The sequence below is a fragment of the Pteropus medius genome, unplaced genomic scaffold (genome assembly GCF_902729225.1).
Source record: "Pteropus medius unplaced genomic scaffold, Ma_sr-lr_union100, whole genome shotgun sequence".
Lineage (NCBI taxonomy): Eukaryota > Metazoa > Chordata > Mammalia > Chiroptera > Pteropodidae > Pteropus > Pteropus medius.
The window spans coordinates 4260131-4278549 of NW_024342475.1; the positions used below are offsets into that span (position 1 = coordinate 4260131).

General features: G+C 32.5%; 1 protein-coding gene across 8 annotated transcripts in view; it reads right to left on the reverse strand.

Moving 5' to 3' along the window:
* MYO16 (myosin XVI) overlaps positions 1-18419 on the reverse strand; it is a 513348-nt gene that overhangs the window by 270512 nt on the left and 224417 nt on the right. For 7 of the 8 annotated variants that reach the window (XM_039866291.1, XM_039866293.1, XM_039866286.1 and 4 more), the window contains 3 exons: positions 17033-17183; positions 8513-8623; positions 436-501 (listed from right to left, as the gene is read on the reverse strand). In XM_039866291.1, the coding sequence (XP_039722225.1) occupies positions 436-501; positions 8513-8623; positions 17033-17183 (328 nt within the window). The remainder of the gene's footprint in view (positions 1-435; positions 502-8512; positions 8624-17032; positions 17184-18419) is intronic. The other variant, XM_039866287.1, reaches the window with a different exon arrangement.

Sequence of the window (18419 nt, forward strand, 5' to 3'; positions counted from 1 at the left end):
TTAAACTCAAAGAAGGTAGAGAGAAGAAAAGAATAAAGATAGAAAGCAGAAATCAATTGTATGGAGAATAAATATTCAGTAGAAAAAATAAAAGTTGAGATTTTTTTTCTTTGAAAAGATTAATACAATTAATAAATTCCTAGCAAAATGATTTAAAAAGGTCAGACAAGGCATAAATTATCAACATATGGAACAGAAAGTAATCACTCAAAATTCTATAAACATTAAAAATTCCATTATGAATAATTCTATGCCAAAATTTTGAAGATTAAATATAATGAAGATTATCATTAAGCAACTATTCAATTTAGAATTTTTTGAGAAATGTGACCTTGAGAAATGTGTTTTTTCTTCTTAATCAGTTATTTGATGCAAATGGGTATGTCTAGTGAATTATTCTACATTATTAAATTATATTTACAATTTTATACTCACCATGGTGGAATAAATTGGAAGCTCTTTGAATGGGTTAACAAGCAAGAGGATGTCCCCAATAAAAGTCTGTTAAAAACAAAAGGATATTTCTAGTTCTTGAACCATATAAATAGTGCCATTAAAATTAAACATCACTGTGAAAAATAGAGGAAATAGGTAAAAATCACACTTTAACATCCTATGAATTGTTTTAAAGTTTGCAAATAAAGAAACAAAAAAGTCAAATTCAAATGAAATAAAAAGGCTTGTTCCATTGAACACATAACAGGTAAAATGACTGAATGCTAAGAATTTCTTACCTTAAAAGGGTTTTGTGAGAACCAGACTGAATAAAAAATATAAAGTTAAAACACATGGAAAAATATACTGAAGGAAGTAAATGGGCAATGGGTTCTATGTTGCCACAAGAAAATAATAAAAATGCATAACTGAAAAGTTAATAAAACTCTAAAAGCAAATAAAGATATTTTATTTAAAAAGACAAATAATGAGATATAAAGGCACAAAGAACAGATGGAACAAATAGATATCAAATAAAATGATAGATTTAAACCCAAATCCATCAGTAATTACATCAAATGTAAAGCTACTAAATATTTTAATTAAAAGACAAAGATTATGAACTGGATTAAAATACTATATGATACTTTAAACAGAAATACCTTAAGTATAAAGACTAATAAAATTTGAAAGTTAAAGAATAAAGCAAGATATACATGCAAACAATAATAACAGCAAAAAAGATGGTTTAGCAATACTCGATTCATAGAAAATACAATATAAGGTAAGAAGCAGTAGCAGTGATAAAAAGGGATTTTTTGCAATGATAAAGTAATAAATCAATCAGGAAGATACAGCAATTCTAAATTTTTATACGAATACTATCTAGCATAAAATAGATGAAGCAAAAATAGCTGTAAGGAGAAAAACATAAATTCTCAATGATAATGGGGAATTTTAAGATTTTTTTCTTAGTAACTCAGGAAATCAGAAAAAGAAATTGAAATAAATCATTATCAAGTTGACCAACTGACATACCGAACACTGTCACCAACAACTGCAGAATATATGTACATTTTTTAAAATTGAACATAGACCAGTCTCATTACATTAGAAGGATTTGAGTCACACAGAGTATATCCCCTGCTCATGGTAGAATTAAGATAAAAGAATGAATACCTAAAAAAAAAAAATCACCAAATGTTTAGAACTTATACTTCTGCAAATAACCTATAAGCCAAAAAAGGAATCACAATGTAAATGAGAAAATATTTTGATTACTACCTATCATAACTTGTGAGATGCAACTAAAGTTATACTAGGTATAAAAATTATCACCTGAAATTCATTATGCTAGAAAATAAGACAGGTTGACTAGTTAATGATCTAAATATCCATTTCAAAGAACTCATCAAATTATATCAAGTAACAGAAATAATCAATATAAGAACAGAAATTAATATAATATAAAAAAAAGCCAAAGGTGATCTTTTGAAAAATCTTATAAAATGATGAGTACTCTAAAAAGTCTGGACTAACTTTCCAGAAAAAAATGCACGAACTACCAATATCAGTAATATAACATCACTATAGATTCTATAGACATGAAAATAGATAAAAATATTAGGAATCATATTTTAGCAACTATGTTTGGACATTTAAATAGGTAGACAACAATCCACCGTCTTACCAAAATGAACAAAATAAGAAAGAGAAAATTAAACTAGTTTTTTTCTCTGCAGAAGAAATTTAATATATGCCTAAAAACCTTTCCACAAAGAAAACCTATTTCACTGATGAATTCTTCCCAACATGATGTACAAAATAAAATATTCCAGAAAATAACAGAAGAGGAAATACTATTTATTTCACTTTATGAGAACTGTATAAATTTGACATTAAAAACCTAACTGGTATATTTAAAGAAAGGAAAATTATAAACTGTTCTCTCTCATTAAAATACAAGCAAAAATTCTGGGCAAAATGTTGACAAAGTAAGTTACAGTAATACATTCAACAGATAACATATTTCAACCAAATAGGTTTAGTATAGTAATGCAAAGTTGGCTTCATATCAGAAGATCAACTCTTGAAATTTATAATACGAAGAAATAAAGTCATATGACCATCTCAATTCCCACTCTTGATTAAAAAAAAATAAAAACTTTGAAAACTATTAATATAATGGAACTTAACCTAATAAAAAGTAACAGCATCCATGGCATAATTACTATAAACAACTTACTTAATGATAAAACACTGAAAACTTTTCCCTGGGATCAAAAATTAGAAAAAGATGTCTACTATTATTACTTCCAGTCATCTTTTTATTGACAGTCCTATCCCATGAAATAATGCAAGAAAAGAAAGAAGCTATCAAGATTTAAGAGAAAAATTAAAGTCATTGTTTAGAGATTATATGAAAGTATATGCAAAAAATCCAAATTAATCTCCATATAAATTAATATTTAAATATGAATTTAGCAAGTTTGACAGATAAAAGGTAAATATAACAATCAAAATTGTATCTGTATATTAGCAATAAAAAATTAAAAATGAAATATGCTTATTTTCAATAAGAATATTTATTATACCAACACTTGAAAAATACATAGAAATATATCTAATACAAATAGGCAAGAATTCTACAGCAAAAATTTAAAACTACTCCAGAGAAATTAAAGATGATCAAAGGGGTGATACAACATTCTATCAATTGGAAAATCAAACATCCTAAAAATCTCAATTATTCCCAACTAATCTATATATTCAATGCAAAGTCAATGAAACTCTAATTGACATTGATAAATTGACTTTAAAATATATATGGATGTCCAAGAGTCATGATTAGACAAGGCATTTTGAAGAACAAAGTCAGAGGACTTTCTATATATCAAGATTTATACAGCTATAATGATTTAAATATTTTGGTATTGGGTTATAGGCAGACAAACAGAACCATACAACAGAAGACAGAGTCTAGAGAGTCTAGAGACAGACCTACTCTTCAAAGTCACCTGATATATGACAAAGGTGCCACTGCTGTGAAAGCAGGGAATCTACATGGGAAAAATATTATTTGACTTTTCCCTCTAACCGCTGTGAAATCATTTCCATATAAGTAATACACCTCAAATGTTAAAGTTAAAACAACCAAACTTTAAGAAGAAAATATAGGACAATATTTTCATGACCAAGACCAAAAAGTACTAAACTTAAATAACTTCATAAAAATTACAAATTTCTCTTCATCTAAAGACATTATTAGAAGACTAAAATGCAAGCCACAAACTGGGAGAAAATGTTTGGAATAAGTATATTTGACAAAGAAAGAATATCATGAATATAAAAAAACTCTAAACATCAAGAAGAAAAAGTAAAATAACCTTATTTTTTTAAAAAAAAATAGCAGTATAATTTAATAGACACTTCACAAAGGATAATGAAATGAGTAACAAAACACACATTGGTAACATCCTTATGGTTACCAGAGAACCTGAAATTAAAACCATAAAGAGATACTACTGCCCACCTGCCAGAAAGGCTAGAATTTGAAAAACAAAACAAAACAGTAATAAAATAAATAATACTGACCATGCTAAGTGTTAGTGAGGATGTGGAAACCTAAAGGTCTATGTTGGGAGTATAACCACTTTAAAAAACTACTTGGCTATATCTATCTTATGATGCTGGCCTTCCATTCTAGGTAAATATTCCATGGAAATACACCTATATGTTACCCCACAGAAATGCTTACATATGTGTGCCCCCTCCAAAGGTTTTGACAGTTTATAACAGTATTATTTATAATAACTTAAAAGTGAAAAATACTCAATTGTAGAGTCAATAAATTAGAATATATATATTGTACAGCAAGCAAAATGGTAAATGCTGCTATAAGTTATAGTAAAGATGAATATCAGAAACATAACAATAATAAAAGATGACAGACACAAAAAAGAATACACTGGATAATTCCTTTTATATGAAGAAAAAAAAAGACAAAGCTATTCAGTAGTCCTACATGCCTAAAACTTTTGAAATGATTAGGATGAATTAGGGAAGAAGCTTCTGATATTCCATTTCTTTATGAAGATGCTGGTTACATAGGCATATTCACCAAATAAACTTTATGTAGCCATACATTAATGAGTAGTACATTATTCACTTCATATGTTGTAATTCAATACAACATTTACTTTAAAAAATTGGCCAATATTTTATAGCCAAGAAAAGGAAGAAAGAAATAAAAGGGAAATAACTGAACGAAGGGTGACCTTATTAGTTTAGTATTTGATAATTGCTTTTCAATTCCAGAGAAGAGAAAATGAAGATAGAAAATACACTGAGGGCGAATCAGGAATTCTACTAATTAAGGAAGATGAAAATTTCAAAAATATAATCAAAATACAGTACCTCTAAATTGCATTTTCTTATTGAGATATAATTTTATCTTGATCTAATTATTAGAGGAAATTGAGTGTTTTTAAAAATGTATTTTGTGATAAAAATAATTATAAAAATATTATCTGAACGTTAATGACAGTCATAAAAGATAATTTTATATAGGTTTACGCCATATTCTGATGAGGCTATTTTGATGAAGTGGAACATTTTAAATATAGTGCAGAAAATTTTTTTTTTTAATTACGGAAAGCTAAAGATTTAGTTTACCTCATTTTTCTAATACATTGCATTTTTTAAAATAGCTTACACATGTCAGGTGTTCGAAAGTGTCTTTTAGATTGAATGGAATCACATGCAAGTATATGGCAAGTATTACACAATATAGCATAGCATATTGAAGATGAGGCTTTAGATAACTAGGCTAAGGGGTGGTATTAGCTTGGGAAAAATGTATCCATCTAGATAATTTCAAATACCATGGAAGTGAGAGAGACTTCAACTTCTGACACCAGACTGCCAATTTTCACCTCTTGAGATGCTCTTAAGACTTGCTACATCCACCTGATGGTTCCTTGATGGAAATATTAAGTTATTAAGTGACTGAGATGAGCCATGCTATGTACTTGTCTGATCAGCTGTTACAGGATTTATTTTTATTTTGTGGGGTTTTTAACTTTACGGATCTCAAAGTTCTACTAGGGTACTTGTAAAGAGAATATTGCCTGTATGTTTATCAGCCATCCATAAAGAGATTGATTGCATATTCTATTCTCTCTGTTACTGTTGACAATAATTATTCAGAAAATGCAATACATTTTCTGTGCATTTCTTAGTAAGCAAATGTCTCATCACCTGCAATCTATTCATTTTCTGTTTGATGGTTTAGGAACTTCCTATTCCTACAGACTATATAGAAACTTTCTAATCTGATATTTAAATGGAATACTATACACTTACGTAAAAGAGTAATTTACAAATTATTTTGAAATATCACCATATAAAACAAATCAGACTATAGCAAAACAATAAAATAAAAATCCTTGTTAAACGATTAATTCAACTGAAATATTTTATTTTGGCTCTGACTGACTCTGGTGGCAGCAGTAAAGTCATATTCCGTGTATACTTTGAGAGTAGGGCTGATAAGATTTGCAGTAAAATCAGACAGTGGATACGGAAGAAAAGCAAGCATCAATACTCTTACCAAGCACATTCTCCTGAAAACTAGAAGAACGGGGATGCCATTAATTGGGATGGGAGAGGCTATGGGAGGGGTGTGTTGGGAGCATGGGTGTCCAGATCAGATGATCAAATTTGCACATTTTAATCTTGAGACATTTATTAAATTTATGCTTTTATATTTGTGGGAAAGGAACACTTGCTTTTATTTCCAATTCATCACGGGCTGATACTTTTTGCAAAATAAAGATTAATTCCTAGAAAAATAAAAGTATAAAAGACAAAGACATACAAAACTTGAGTCTTAATAGATTTGACAGATATAAATTGAAGCATCAAATTGCTATAAGTTTCTACATGCTGACCTTCATTCCAGACTTGGAGTAAAAAGTTCATATACCAATGGTTCACAGGAGACACTTTGAGAATCACTTATTATTCAAGCAATAATGTTTAAATTGCTTGTCTATCCATGAGAGGTGAATTCATATACCATAACTTAGAATACTCATCACAAAATCGATCTTAGATGATTTAGCTCTTCAATATTTCAGGGATGAAGAAGACAAAAACCGCACTTCACATAGTGGCAAAATTATATTTCTTGTGAGCTTTATCAAAGCAAGGAATATTAATTCTGATTATGCAGATAGAAAGCAGAGAGTATCTATGAAGATGTCCACTATGGGGAGGAGTTAGAGCCATGACTCAGATAAACAGGTTGGACCTATTTGTTATTCAAGACCAGAATGTGTTTGGCCAGGCCTCCTCGTGAGCAAAACTACCTTCACTCCCATTTTCAATGAGCTCAGAGTCTAGTACAGGAGCTGGATGCTAATCAAACCATGAATAAGGTATATAATCACAAGCAGTGAGTTAATCTGGAAGGTCGAGAAAAGTTTACTCAACCACTGAAGAACTTTTGGGTGAGAGTTTATAAAACTAAGTATTTCATGGAGGTAGAAAGAGAAATTTATGGAAAGAAAAATAAACAAAGTCCCCGATGTGGGAAGGAGGGCAATGATCAGTGCCTAAAAGTCATCAACAATAATGTTTAGGCGGCTGGGGCTGACGAATCTCATAGTAGATCCTAGACCCTGGAGTAAGGGTTATGGTCATCTTCCCAGTGAAAAACAATAAGCCACAAGAAAGTCTACGACTGGGAGTTTTAAGATTACATTGGTTCTGTACAAAAATTACTGTAGTTCATTTTGATATCAGATTGAAAGGGAATTCAGTATCCTCCCGAAAGTTAGGAGGCTGTTGGAGATAGGATGATGGTGGTTTTGAATAGCTTAGCAACCACCGAGATTGAGAGAAGTACATTAAAGAGATATTTGGGAGACAAAGCCATTTGAAAAGCATGAAAGAAATAAAGAAATTCCTAACAATTCAAGCAGTAGTCTTCTGATAATATAATCAAGAAGTTAAAAAAAAAAAAAGAATTAACACAAAGATGGGAAGGCAGAAAAACGGACTACAAATAACGCACAAGTAATAGGATACCACTAGACCAAAGTAATTGTGTTTTGCCACTTTAAGTCAAAGACTCAATTTCATTAATTTTGATAGAAGTATTTAATTTTAAGTGTATTTACAGTGGCAGGCAATTTATCCAAGCATTAAGATGTTGCATTGAATCTTCATTGGCCAATCAGCATTTGACAATTTATTGCTTGTAAGGAAATCTCAGACTTCACATTTACACAGAAATTACTTAATTTCTCAGTAGACTAGGGAAAAAAAGGGTGTTATCAAAGAGGATAGCAGCCATGTGTGTAATCAGATTTCTCTACAGACATTCTGATTGAATTGCTCGAAGTTGAACATAATAAAATCAAGGGGAGAGTTAGGAGAAGAGAAAGAGAGATTGATTGAGATTTGAGAACATGTGGTGTCTAAATTGTTACTAGTATTAAAAGAAATTATACATATAAACCAGAATAGAACCACGGCAAATCAATTCTCCATGCCGTTTGTCATCTAAGTCATATATATTTGTATCCTGTTATCAAAGATCTGTGTATAAATTATTTACTTTACAGACAAAGACATTTCCTGATAATTTAGAAGAACAATAGTTTACCTTTTCATGCAAATACAGAGGCAGTCCTCCATGCATAATCAACTTTTCCTCTCAAGCTTCCTTTTCCAAATCTAGCAGGCTAAATTAAAGTAGTGAAACAAACAGCATTTCTAAAAGTGATTTTCAAATCCTGCTGGTTCTAGCAAGATATTCCACAGCAAGCATTACAAGAAAGTTGTCCCCTCAGGATATTAACTTTCACTTAACAACTCTGAAATTTGAAACTGTGCTGAACCTGCTTTATAACTGAACCAGAAGAATCAACCTGAACTCAAGAATCCACCTTAAGCTTTCAGTAGGGCCAGAAGCAAAAGTAAACCCATTACCTGTAATATCTGCAGCACTGAAGGGTGAAAATATGCAGCAAGACAAATGCAGAGCAAAGGCAATTTCAAAGGCACTTACGTATATCTGATTGTTCCCAAAGCGCTTCTGAATTTCATAAAGCAGGCTGCCATCGTTGAGCTCACTGAGCGTTGCTAGGTCATCATTCGGAGCAGGAGGCATTAGCTTGACCTGGGAAAAAAATAAGCAAGATCAATTCTAATTGCTTTGCAATCAACTTTCTTCACAGTTGGATGTTCCATTTCAATTACATGTCAAAAGTTTAAAGACCACATGAGTTTGAAACTGTTATTAAGAGATGAAATGGTTCACTTACAAGGAATAAAAAATTGAACAGACACAAAGAAATATATTTAGATGAGAATTTCTGTTCTGTATCTACGAGTGTGCACGCGCGCGTGCACGCGCGCGCACACACACACACACACACACCCCAGATGTTACCTTACATCCCTCAAAGTCATTAAGTCTTGTCAAAATCATTTCAGCATGTTGATTCTTCCTAGTCCCTACTTACAATTTCGACAGCTCTGAACTGTGCTGAGTTCTTTCTAAGACAAGCAGCTGAAAAAAAAAAAAACTCATGTACTGCACAAAGCTAAAGCAAAATTTCTCTTAGTACTGTTGTTGGCATGGAAGCAATGTGCCTGGGATTTAGTTTCTGCATACATGTAGGAGGAGGCCAGATTTTAAAAACAGACTCTAGAATGTTGGCTTGTGATTTTTATTCTGCTCTACATTACTCTTAAGATTAAAGAAGCTATGAGATTAAGATAATTCTGTAAAAAAAAAAAGTTTTCCTATTCAATTCAATATGAAGTGACAGATTTTGAAAAAGTCAATATTAAAAATAAAGTACTTGAATTATTTAATTAGATGAAAATCTATCCTTTACAAGTTAGAAATGGGCAAAGTTTAATTTATATATGCAAGATATGCTCTGAAAAGTAAACACTTAATATAATATGACAGCTTTGGTTTTCTTATGTGAAACACAGAGGAGCAAAACAAGAATATTCTTATTAATGCCCCTGTGAGTTCATTGGTGCCACAGTGAATTTTTAATAACAGTAAGTTTATTTGTATTATTAACATTCGTGTTTGTATTTGATATTCATATTTGCATTTTATACTTGTATTTGTATTATATATTGAACTACTGGATGTACCACCACTAAATAAACTCAAATACTACTGTTTATCAAATAAATGTTTAAAGAGTAAAAAATATTACGCATTTTTTAAAAACTAAATTTAGGACTCTTTTTCTGAGTGACTATTTCCCAAAGTGCAATCTTTCTCATGAGTTCATAAATTCAGATCATTGTTTTCCCAGACTGTTTCTAATCCTAATGCATTAATAATATAAAATTAAATTCTTTACTGAGAATTTCAAACAGTCAGAAGAGTGGTTTGCTATGTATTCCAGTTGGAAGGGTGTCAGGGCAGTGGGCTCTCTGGCATTGGAGATCCAATCACTTGCATACGTGGGAAACACAATATTCCAATAGCTGCATGTTTGTTTATTAAAAATTAATTTGTAAACTATTACAGATCTCAGAAAGGTCAGGAATAAGACTCTCTCCTCCCCATGGCATGTACACACTCAGCCAACACCTTGAGTTTATTATTTTCTCTGTTTTTGTAGCATTAAGAAAACCCATAAAGAGCATAAATACAATCTTATTAAAATTAGTTATTTGACTGTGGGTTAGAGGCATAGCTCTAAGGCTTGATACTGTCAGAAATGTTTGCTTAAATAGTCCAAGGATGGTATTCGAAACTGGTATTTGTTGCTGAAGACAAGTCATAATGTTCCAGATCTCCTAATAGTTTCTGGGTTGTCAAAATAAGTTTGGGGATTACGTGATATCAGTTTTTAACATTATACACTTAGTTCCACTTTGAAGAGTCATAGGCCTACGGTGCTCCCACAACTGACTGCTCTTAGAGAAGCACGAAAATTAAGCAGTGATAACCGCTTCTGCCTAACCCCTAGGTAAGGTACCTGGTAGTCGTCAGTCTTCTTGACCTACACAGTTTTTATTCTGCTTTTTCATCAGTCGTGCTAATTCAAGTAAAAGTCTTACACATTGATCTGAGCTATCCCACTCTGAATACTGGAAAAGTCAAGCTCATCTAAGTCTAAGACATCAATGATTTATATTCAACTAAGTGAATGGTGTTTAAATCCTAGTGGTATATATTCCTATCTGTGAGATTGAGAACATTTTTCTTAACATCGTCACTTTCAGTTCTCTTATAAAATATAAATAATGGTATGTCTCTCATAGCTGTTTGTGAGAATTAACTTTATGTGGAGAGTCTGGCGTGGTGCCTGTTATGCAAGTAAGTGTGGAATAATGGGATGGATTGTTATGCAGTGAGTAAAACATCTAGGAAGTACCCTGGACACTAATGGTAAACTTTCTGCCAACTTTCTCTAAGACTGCCTTCGGAGGTGGAAGGAGGCACGCAGTTGTGCCCGTCTCTGTTGCTCTCAGCAAAGGCACTCAGCTTTCATCTGCTTTAGGAATTGCAGTTTTCGATCATATATGTCTTTAAGGGGAAGAATCTGCTGCTAACCAATAATTTTAAGTTTCAATTCATTGATATATTCCAACATCTTTACTTGTAAGTGCAGAACTTGAGGTCCAGAGAGGTCAAGTGATTTCCCCGGGGCCCCACAGATAATAAATTAGAAGTAGAAGCTGGGATTATAACTATTAGGTAATAGTGGAGGAATTCTAGCAGGTAATGAATAAATCTAGTGAAATATATTAGATAATTTGCCTTTTTTCCTTTGCTCACTTACTTTTTGCCAGGCATTGTGCAAAGATTTAATACAAAGAGTTACAAGGAATGAGGTCTTCTACCTCAGAGTGTTTACAGTCTACCATGGGAGAAGTAAGGACATTAATAAGAAGTTACAAATATGAAAAATGCTATGAAGGAAAAATACAGAATGCTACCAAAAAAGAAAAATTATATTTCTCAGTGGATGGTCTAAGGAGTCCTCTCTGAGGAGGTCACACTCTAGTTGAAATTGGCAATAACCTAAAAAGGCCATCCTTTGGGCTGTGGGAGAAGATGGGCCCAGGGAGAGAGAGGAGATGGCAAAGGCCCCAAGGTCAGAAAGAGACAGGTGTGTGGAGGCACCGGACATTGGCTCATGAAGCTGGAGGGTAAAAGGAAATGGCAGCAGATGGTGTTGCAGGAGCAGATGCAGCTTGTAGGTCACGGGAGGCTCCGCTTAATTCCAAGGACGCTGGAATATCACTGAAGGGCTGAAGCAGGGGTCTGATAAGTGGAGCTTCATATTGTTAATGTAATACTCTGGCAGCCCGTGGAGCAGGAAGGTAGAAGTGGTGAGACCAGTTAGCAAGCTCCAAATAATGGTGGCCCCAGCAAAAGGTCTGAGGGATGGATTGGATACAGATTTAAGAAGAAGAGGAACTACCAAGCTCAACTGTAAGTGTACCAAGCTTCACTGCATTTAAGGATCACAGACTGGAAGCATGTAAAAGGAATTCAGAAAATAAGTGGAAATGGGTAAATATGTATTTTCTAGAAATGAAAAGACTACTGACAAAAATCTTTATATAGAGTGAGACATAAAAAGGAACTTTCATCAATTTAGGGATGGATATAAATATCTTTTCTTTCTAATGTCTTTGCAAGCACTTCCCAAAATACGAAGACTTATACACACAGATATGCAACCTAGAAAACTAACATATATTAATATATGCACACATACATATTAAAAAATTAATATGCACATGGATATTCATGTATATACATGAGCCAAAAACATAATTGCAATAAATTCGAACAATAAAAGGATAAGACAAAAGTCTCCTACACGTTAGCATATATAAGTCCCAAAGAAATCATGAAGAGAAGAAAAATCAAGAGCAAGCATTTTTTTTCCTTTTTTCTTCAGAAGTAATGATTTACACTAAGATAATAAACTTCCTCTTATAACCACGATTCTAACGAGCTCAATGCAAATTTCTGCATGCATATTTAAAAAAAGAATGAATAGCACTAACAGAAGTTCCACATTTGTTCTGACAAGCCTGAAAGAGCTGTTGCAGACATCTCCTTGGTATTCTTGAGGATTTTCATCTACAGTGGCACAGCTGTTGTATGGGTTAGGGAAAATCCTAGGCTGACAATAAAAATGTGAAGACTTCCTTGTCTGTTTGTAGTAATCAAATGTGACAAATACAGTATTAGAGCAGATCAAGGGAGGAATTCCTTGCATTTATCATATCGAGATTCCAAAATGATTAGGAAGGAAGCTTTGTTAATCAATTATAAGCAAGGTTATCAAAAGGACACATTCTTTATAAAGATTTCAAAAGCATTATGACAGCGGATAACAACAAAGAAAAAGAAAAAATATTTCAGTGAATATTTTTATATTATAGTTATAGACTCAATAATACATATTACCAACATCTACCAAGCAGTTATAACAAGTCAAAAGAGAGACAGGGAGCATGACATAGAGAATGCAGCCAGCAGTAATGTAATGCCTATATGTAGATCCAGAGGGAAGATAGAGTAATCAGCAGGGTTGTTTCATAAACTAAATAAATGTCTAACCAATGTACTGTATACTTGAAACTAATAATAAAATTAAAAGAAAAAGAGATGGGATAAATACATTAAAAAATTAACTTTCTCTTCTAGAATTGATTATTACAGCTCTTCTAGAGACATATAAACATCCATTATAAATCTCTCTATATATTTTTCCAAAAATAGAGATCTAGAACACAAAGCAGACAAAATCCAGGATAGAAAATTAGGAAGAACCTAGAAGAAACACTTTGAGAAATGTTATGAGACCCAAAGGGACTTTAAGTTTGAAAATATTCTGAGTTCACGGATTCCTTGTCTCCCGTTGTCAAAATTGCTTCAAGTGTTGTCTACTTTGTTATTTTGTTTGGTTGTTGTGACTTTTCTCTCTAGGAGGTTAGTAGTATATATCCAGGAACTAGTCATTCAATGGGCAAAAGAGATGGTCTGATTAATGGGATAAGAGCAACAAGATCTTGGGAAAGGTAGATTAGAAGAAAAGAAACGAGTGTGCGTGAATGAAGAAGAAAATAAGAAAAAACCGAGGTTACTGGGAGAGTCATGACAGGGAAAGGGGTGATAATCTTACAAAATACCTTATACTAAAGCTCACCAAAGCTGAAGCCTGTCACCATGCATACATAGCATTTCAATTGTTCTTTTCCTTGCTTTTATTATTCTGTTAGCTGTTTCTATGTGAAATTTATCAGTTCCTTTCACTTACTATGCCTTTGTTTGGCTGAGGATTTACATTTTGTGTATGTGAATATTGGTTTATCTATGGACTACAGAAAGAGAATTCTCGCCAATCTTTGAAACCACTATACTGCACATGCAGCCGTGGAATGCAAATTTTCTCTCCTATTTATAGAACTGTCACAAGTCAGCAAGGCTCTAGAAGAGGAACCAGGAGCTTGCTGTTGTGTCCTCGAAACAGTGTAAGCTAAGTATTAAAGGTGTACAATAACTTGCTCAAAGTGGTATTTTGAGAATTAAATAATGTAAGTAAAAGCAGTTTTAAGTTTTGAAATGTCGACCAATACAAAGTATTATTTTGTATTATTATATTCCAAAATAATCTATATTTATTTGAAAACAATAAAACCCGATTGATGTGCTGACAGGATTTACATGAATTAAAAGCAGATAAATTAGTGAACAGAGGACTCGACCACTCTGGCAAAACCTAATATATAGTCTATAAATAAGAACAATAAAATAATGAATCCATCTTATTGAGTTTTATTCTGTTCTTGGTAAAATGCTGTCACCTTACAGGCTTAATCTTTTGTCACCTTCATAACAACCACATGAGGTCAGCACTATGTACCCATCTCACAGACGAAGCTAAGTGAGGTTAAAGAACCTCCAGAGTCACAGCACTCCAGTGACAGACCTGGACCAGAGCGAAGCTGTGTGACTCGTCACCTCTCTCTTCACTCCCAGGCTAAAACATGCACTCACTAAAAGCGATAAACATTTGACCTGAATTCCAAGCTTGAACTAAATATTTTGTATTTAAATAAATATTTAAATAAATATGTTCTGAAAGGAAAGAAGAGAGGGAGGAGTCAGAGAGGGAAGAAATTAGGAAGGCAGGAAATTAGAACAAGAATGGAAGAGGACAGGGCAGGGGAGGGGAGAAATGGAAGCAGGAAACAGAACTAAAAGGGAAAAGGGGGAAGAGCGTCCTACACATTTTTAAGCAACTTAAGGCAAATTCTATATTCTCATGCGTATTATAATAGCAACTGTTAATTTTGGTGATTATCAGAACCAAAAAAATGTTTAAACCAACCCTTGAATGTCCATTTACACAGTTACCATTTGATAAGATCTACATTTTATAAAAAGCTAGAAGGAAAGATGTTGTGGGTTTTGTTTCACTTAAAAATTTTCCTTTTACTTATACATTCCTCATTGACAATGTTAATCAGAAACTTGTTTTGACAAACCTTTTCTAAAACTCTCCTATGGAATGTGAATGTATAATACAATCAGGATTCTTCCTCTGTTTTTCCTCTGGAGACAATCACCTATGCACCTCATGGCCAAGAATTTATGACAGCGCGATGAATACAGTGGGAGATATGAGTGAATATTATATAGATAATACATAAACATAAAACCTGAATAAGCCATTTATTCTCTAATACCAAACAAAAAGAATATGAATATAACTAATTTTAATGTTTAGGATACAGTTATAAAGAGCTTACATTACAAAAGAAAAGTCATTCTACTTTTAAGTATAAAAGGATTATACTTGACATTATATCATGAATTTTTTCTCATTTTTTAAAAGATTTTAAGTTTTTAGGTAAGTTTCAAATTTACAGCAAAATTGAGAGGAAGGTCTAAAGTTTTCCCATATACCCTTGATCCTATACACACAGCCTGCCCCATTATTAACCTCCCTGACCAGAGCAGTACAATTGTTAAAACCGATGAACCCAGAATGACACATCATTGTCACCCAATGCACATAGTTTACATCAGGGTTCACTCTTGGTATTGTACATTCTATGGGTTTTAAGTAATGTATAATGACATGTATCCACCATTATAGTATCATACAAAGAAGTTTCAGGACCCTAAAAATCCCCCGTGCTCTACTTATTCATATCTCCCCTACCCAAATCTTGGCAACCACTAATCTTTTTACTGTCTCCGTGGTTTTGCCTTTTCCAGAATGTCAGATAGTAGAATCAGTATATGTAGCCTTTTCAGATTGGTTGCTTTCATTTAGTAATATGCATTTAAAGTTATAGGAAGTTCATAGGATCCTTAAAAAAGTTAAGAAAAAACTTTGCCTTAAATTTACCTAATTTTCAATTTGCCTACTGCTATGGACTCGGTTATGTCCTCTATAATTAATATGTTGAGGCTCTAACCACCAAAGTGACTGTACTTGGAGACAGAGCTTTAGGAGCTAATAAAAATTAAACGAAGTCATGGTGTGGGGCCCTGAGCCAATAAGGTTGGTGTTCTTATAAAAAATACCACAGAGATTGTTCCCTCTCTCCCTATCTCTACCATATAAAGACATGGTGAGAAAGCAGCCATCTACAAGCCAGGAAGAGAGCATTCACCAGGACTGAGTTGTTCTTGGACATCCAGTCTCCAGAATAGTGAGAAAAAAGTTTCTGTTCTTTAAGCCACCCAATTTGTGGCATTTTGTTATGCAGTCTGAGCAGATGAATATACCTATTAAAATTTAAAAGTATTTCAAATGTTTTGCTGTTTCAGTTACTTTAAAATGAATTAATGAAATAAATTTTTGAAAAGAATCTTTAGAAAAATCTAGGTAAAATATCTTAAAAATATTCAAAGTTAGATACACCAAAACGTTTCAAGGATTAGTCTAACATTTACTAAATTACTCTACCATTTATAAAATGCAACATATATTAATATCATTTATTTCTATGGAAATGGTCACATAAAATACATTAAATTCTGTAACTCCAAGCATCTCAAAGTGATCTCCCAAAGTGATCTCAAATCAAAATACATTAAATTCTGTAACTCCAAAGCATCTCAAAGTGATCTCTGTGTGTGTATATGTGCACGGGGACACGCACATATACACACACAGACGCAATACACACGCAGTTATTTGTAAGGATAAATGACTCAGTGATTGGTTTGTTTTTCTTGTTATGAAAAACATTTGGATATTTAAAGGAAATAAAAAGTCTACATAATAATCAAAATGAAGACTATAGACAGAATTGGAAATATTTGGAATTAGCATATTAGTTGTGCTTATACTCTAGATACATAAGTCAAGACCATAAAATTCAAATCCTGGTTAAAAAGTCATTGTTTGTTAATGGTCAGTAAAACACCATAAGAATTTATAAATGGAAATCTTAAACAAACTACTAATCTATGCTTTCGTTAAATTTTCTTCAAATGGAAATTACTGGGTAATTTTTTTGGGATATAATAGTACACGATATTAGCAGACAGTAAGAGTATAATTACCTGCTCAGTTTTGGTGGGGCCATTCACAGTGGCGTTTTCAGGAGTGCTGTCCAGAGATTGTCTCTTGCATAAACCTTTTGTCGAATCTTTAAACATAATGTCTTTTTCCAACAAGCTGTCTTGCTTGGCAATTGGCAACACCAGGGGACTGCTACAGGAAATAATCAATACTATAATTACTCTTCTTCTAACATGGCCATATCTATCATAAATTACCACAACAGGACATCTCAATTATAGAAAGTTGCTTTATTCAGATAAGAAACAGTTTCTCTGTATTGACTGAACAAAAAAGGAAAATCTGTACACCTTTCTATTAGCTATGAAAAAATAAGCACAATCTAAATGTTGAAGCTTTTATAACATTTTTATATTAAGACTTTAAAATATATATTGGCTAAACAATACCATATAAGCAGAAATATGTACATATTTAATCAAGTGCAATATATATAAATATAATTATTTCATGTAGTCTACAACAGTAGTGATTCTAATTGAAACTCAGTGCACTTTTTTGGCTTTTTGAAACTCAAGTTTATTGAGTTATATTTACATGTAATAAAATTCACCCTTTGTAGGATTATAGTTGAATGACTTTATATATATACACACATACATACACACGCATATATTTATATTTAGTATAACCAACATAACCAGCAATATATAGAATTTTTATTACTCCCAAGTGTCTCTTTGTGCCTGCTCTTCGGAGTTAATCATCTCCCCTGGCCTCTCACCCCTTGTAACCACTGATAAGTATTCCTTTCATTACAGTTTTACTTTTTCTAAAATGTCGTATGAAAGGAATCAGAGAGTAATCTTTTGTGTCTCGCTTCATTTATTTAACATAAAGTTTTTGAGACTCATTCATATTGCTGCATGTATCAATAGTTTGTTTTTTTATTGCAGAGTACTAGTCTACTGTAGGATGTACTACTCTTCGGTTATCCATTCACCAAAGATTTGAGTTGTGTCCAGTTTTTATCAATTCTGAATGGAACTTCTCTACACATTCACGTACAGGTGTTTGTGCAGACATATGTTTTCACTTATCTTGGTTAAATATCCAGAAGAAACTCAAAACTATTTCCAGAGTGGCTGTACCATTTGGTGTTTCCCCCAGCAATGCGTTGGAGTTTCACTTGCTTCACATTCTTGCCAATACTCATTTTTTTTTTTTTTAATCCATTCTAGTAAGTGTGTTAGCGGCTTCTCACTGTGGTTTTAATTTGGATTCCAACTGTGCTTATTTGACATAAGTATCCCTTCTTTGGTAAAGGGTGAGTTCAAATCTTTGACTATTTTTTACTAAGTTTTTTTGTAGTAAGACTATTGAGTTTATACATTCTGAATTCAAGTTCTTTATCACATATACACTTGG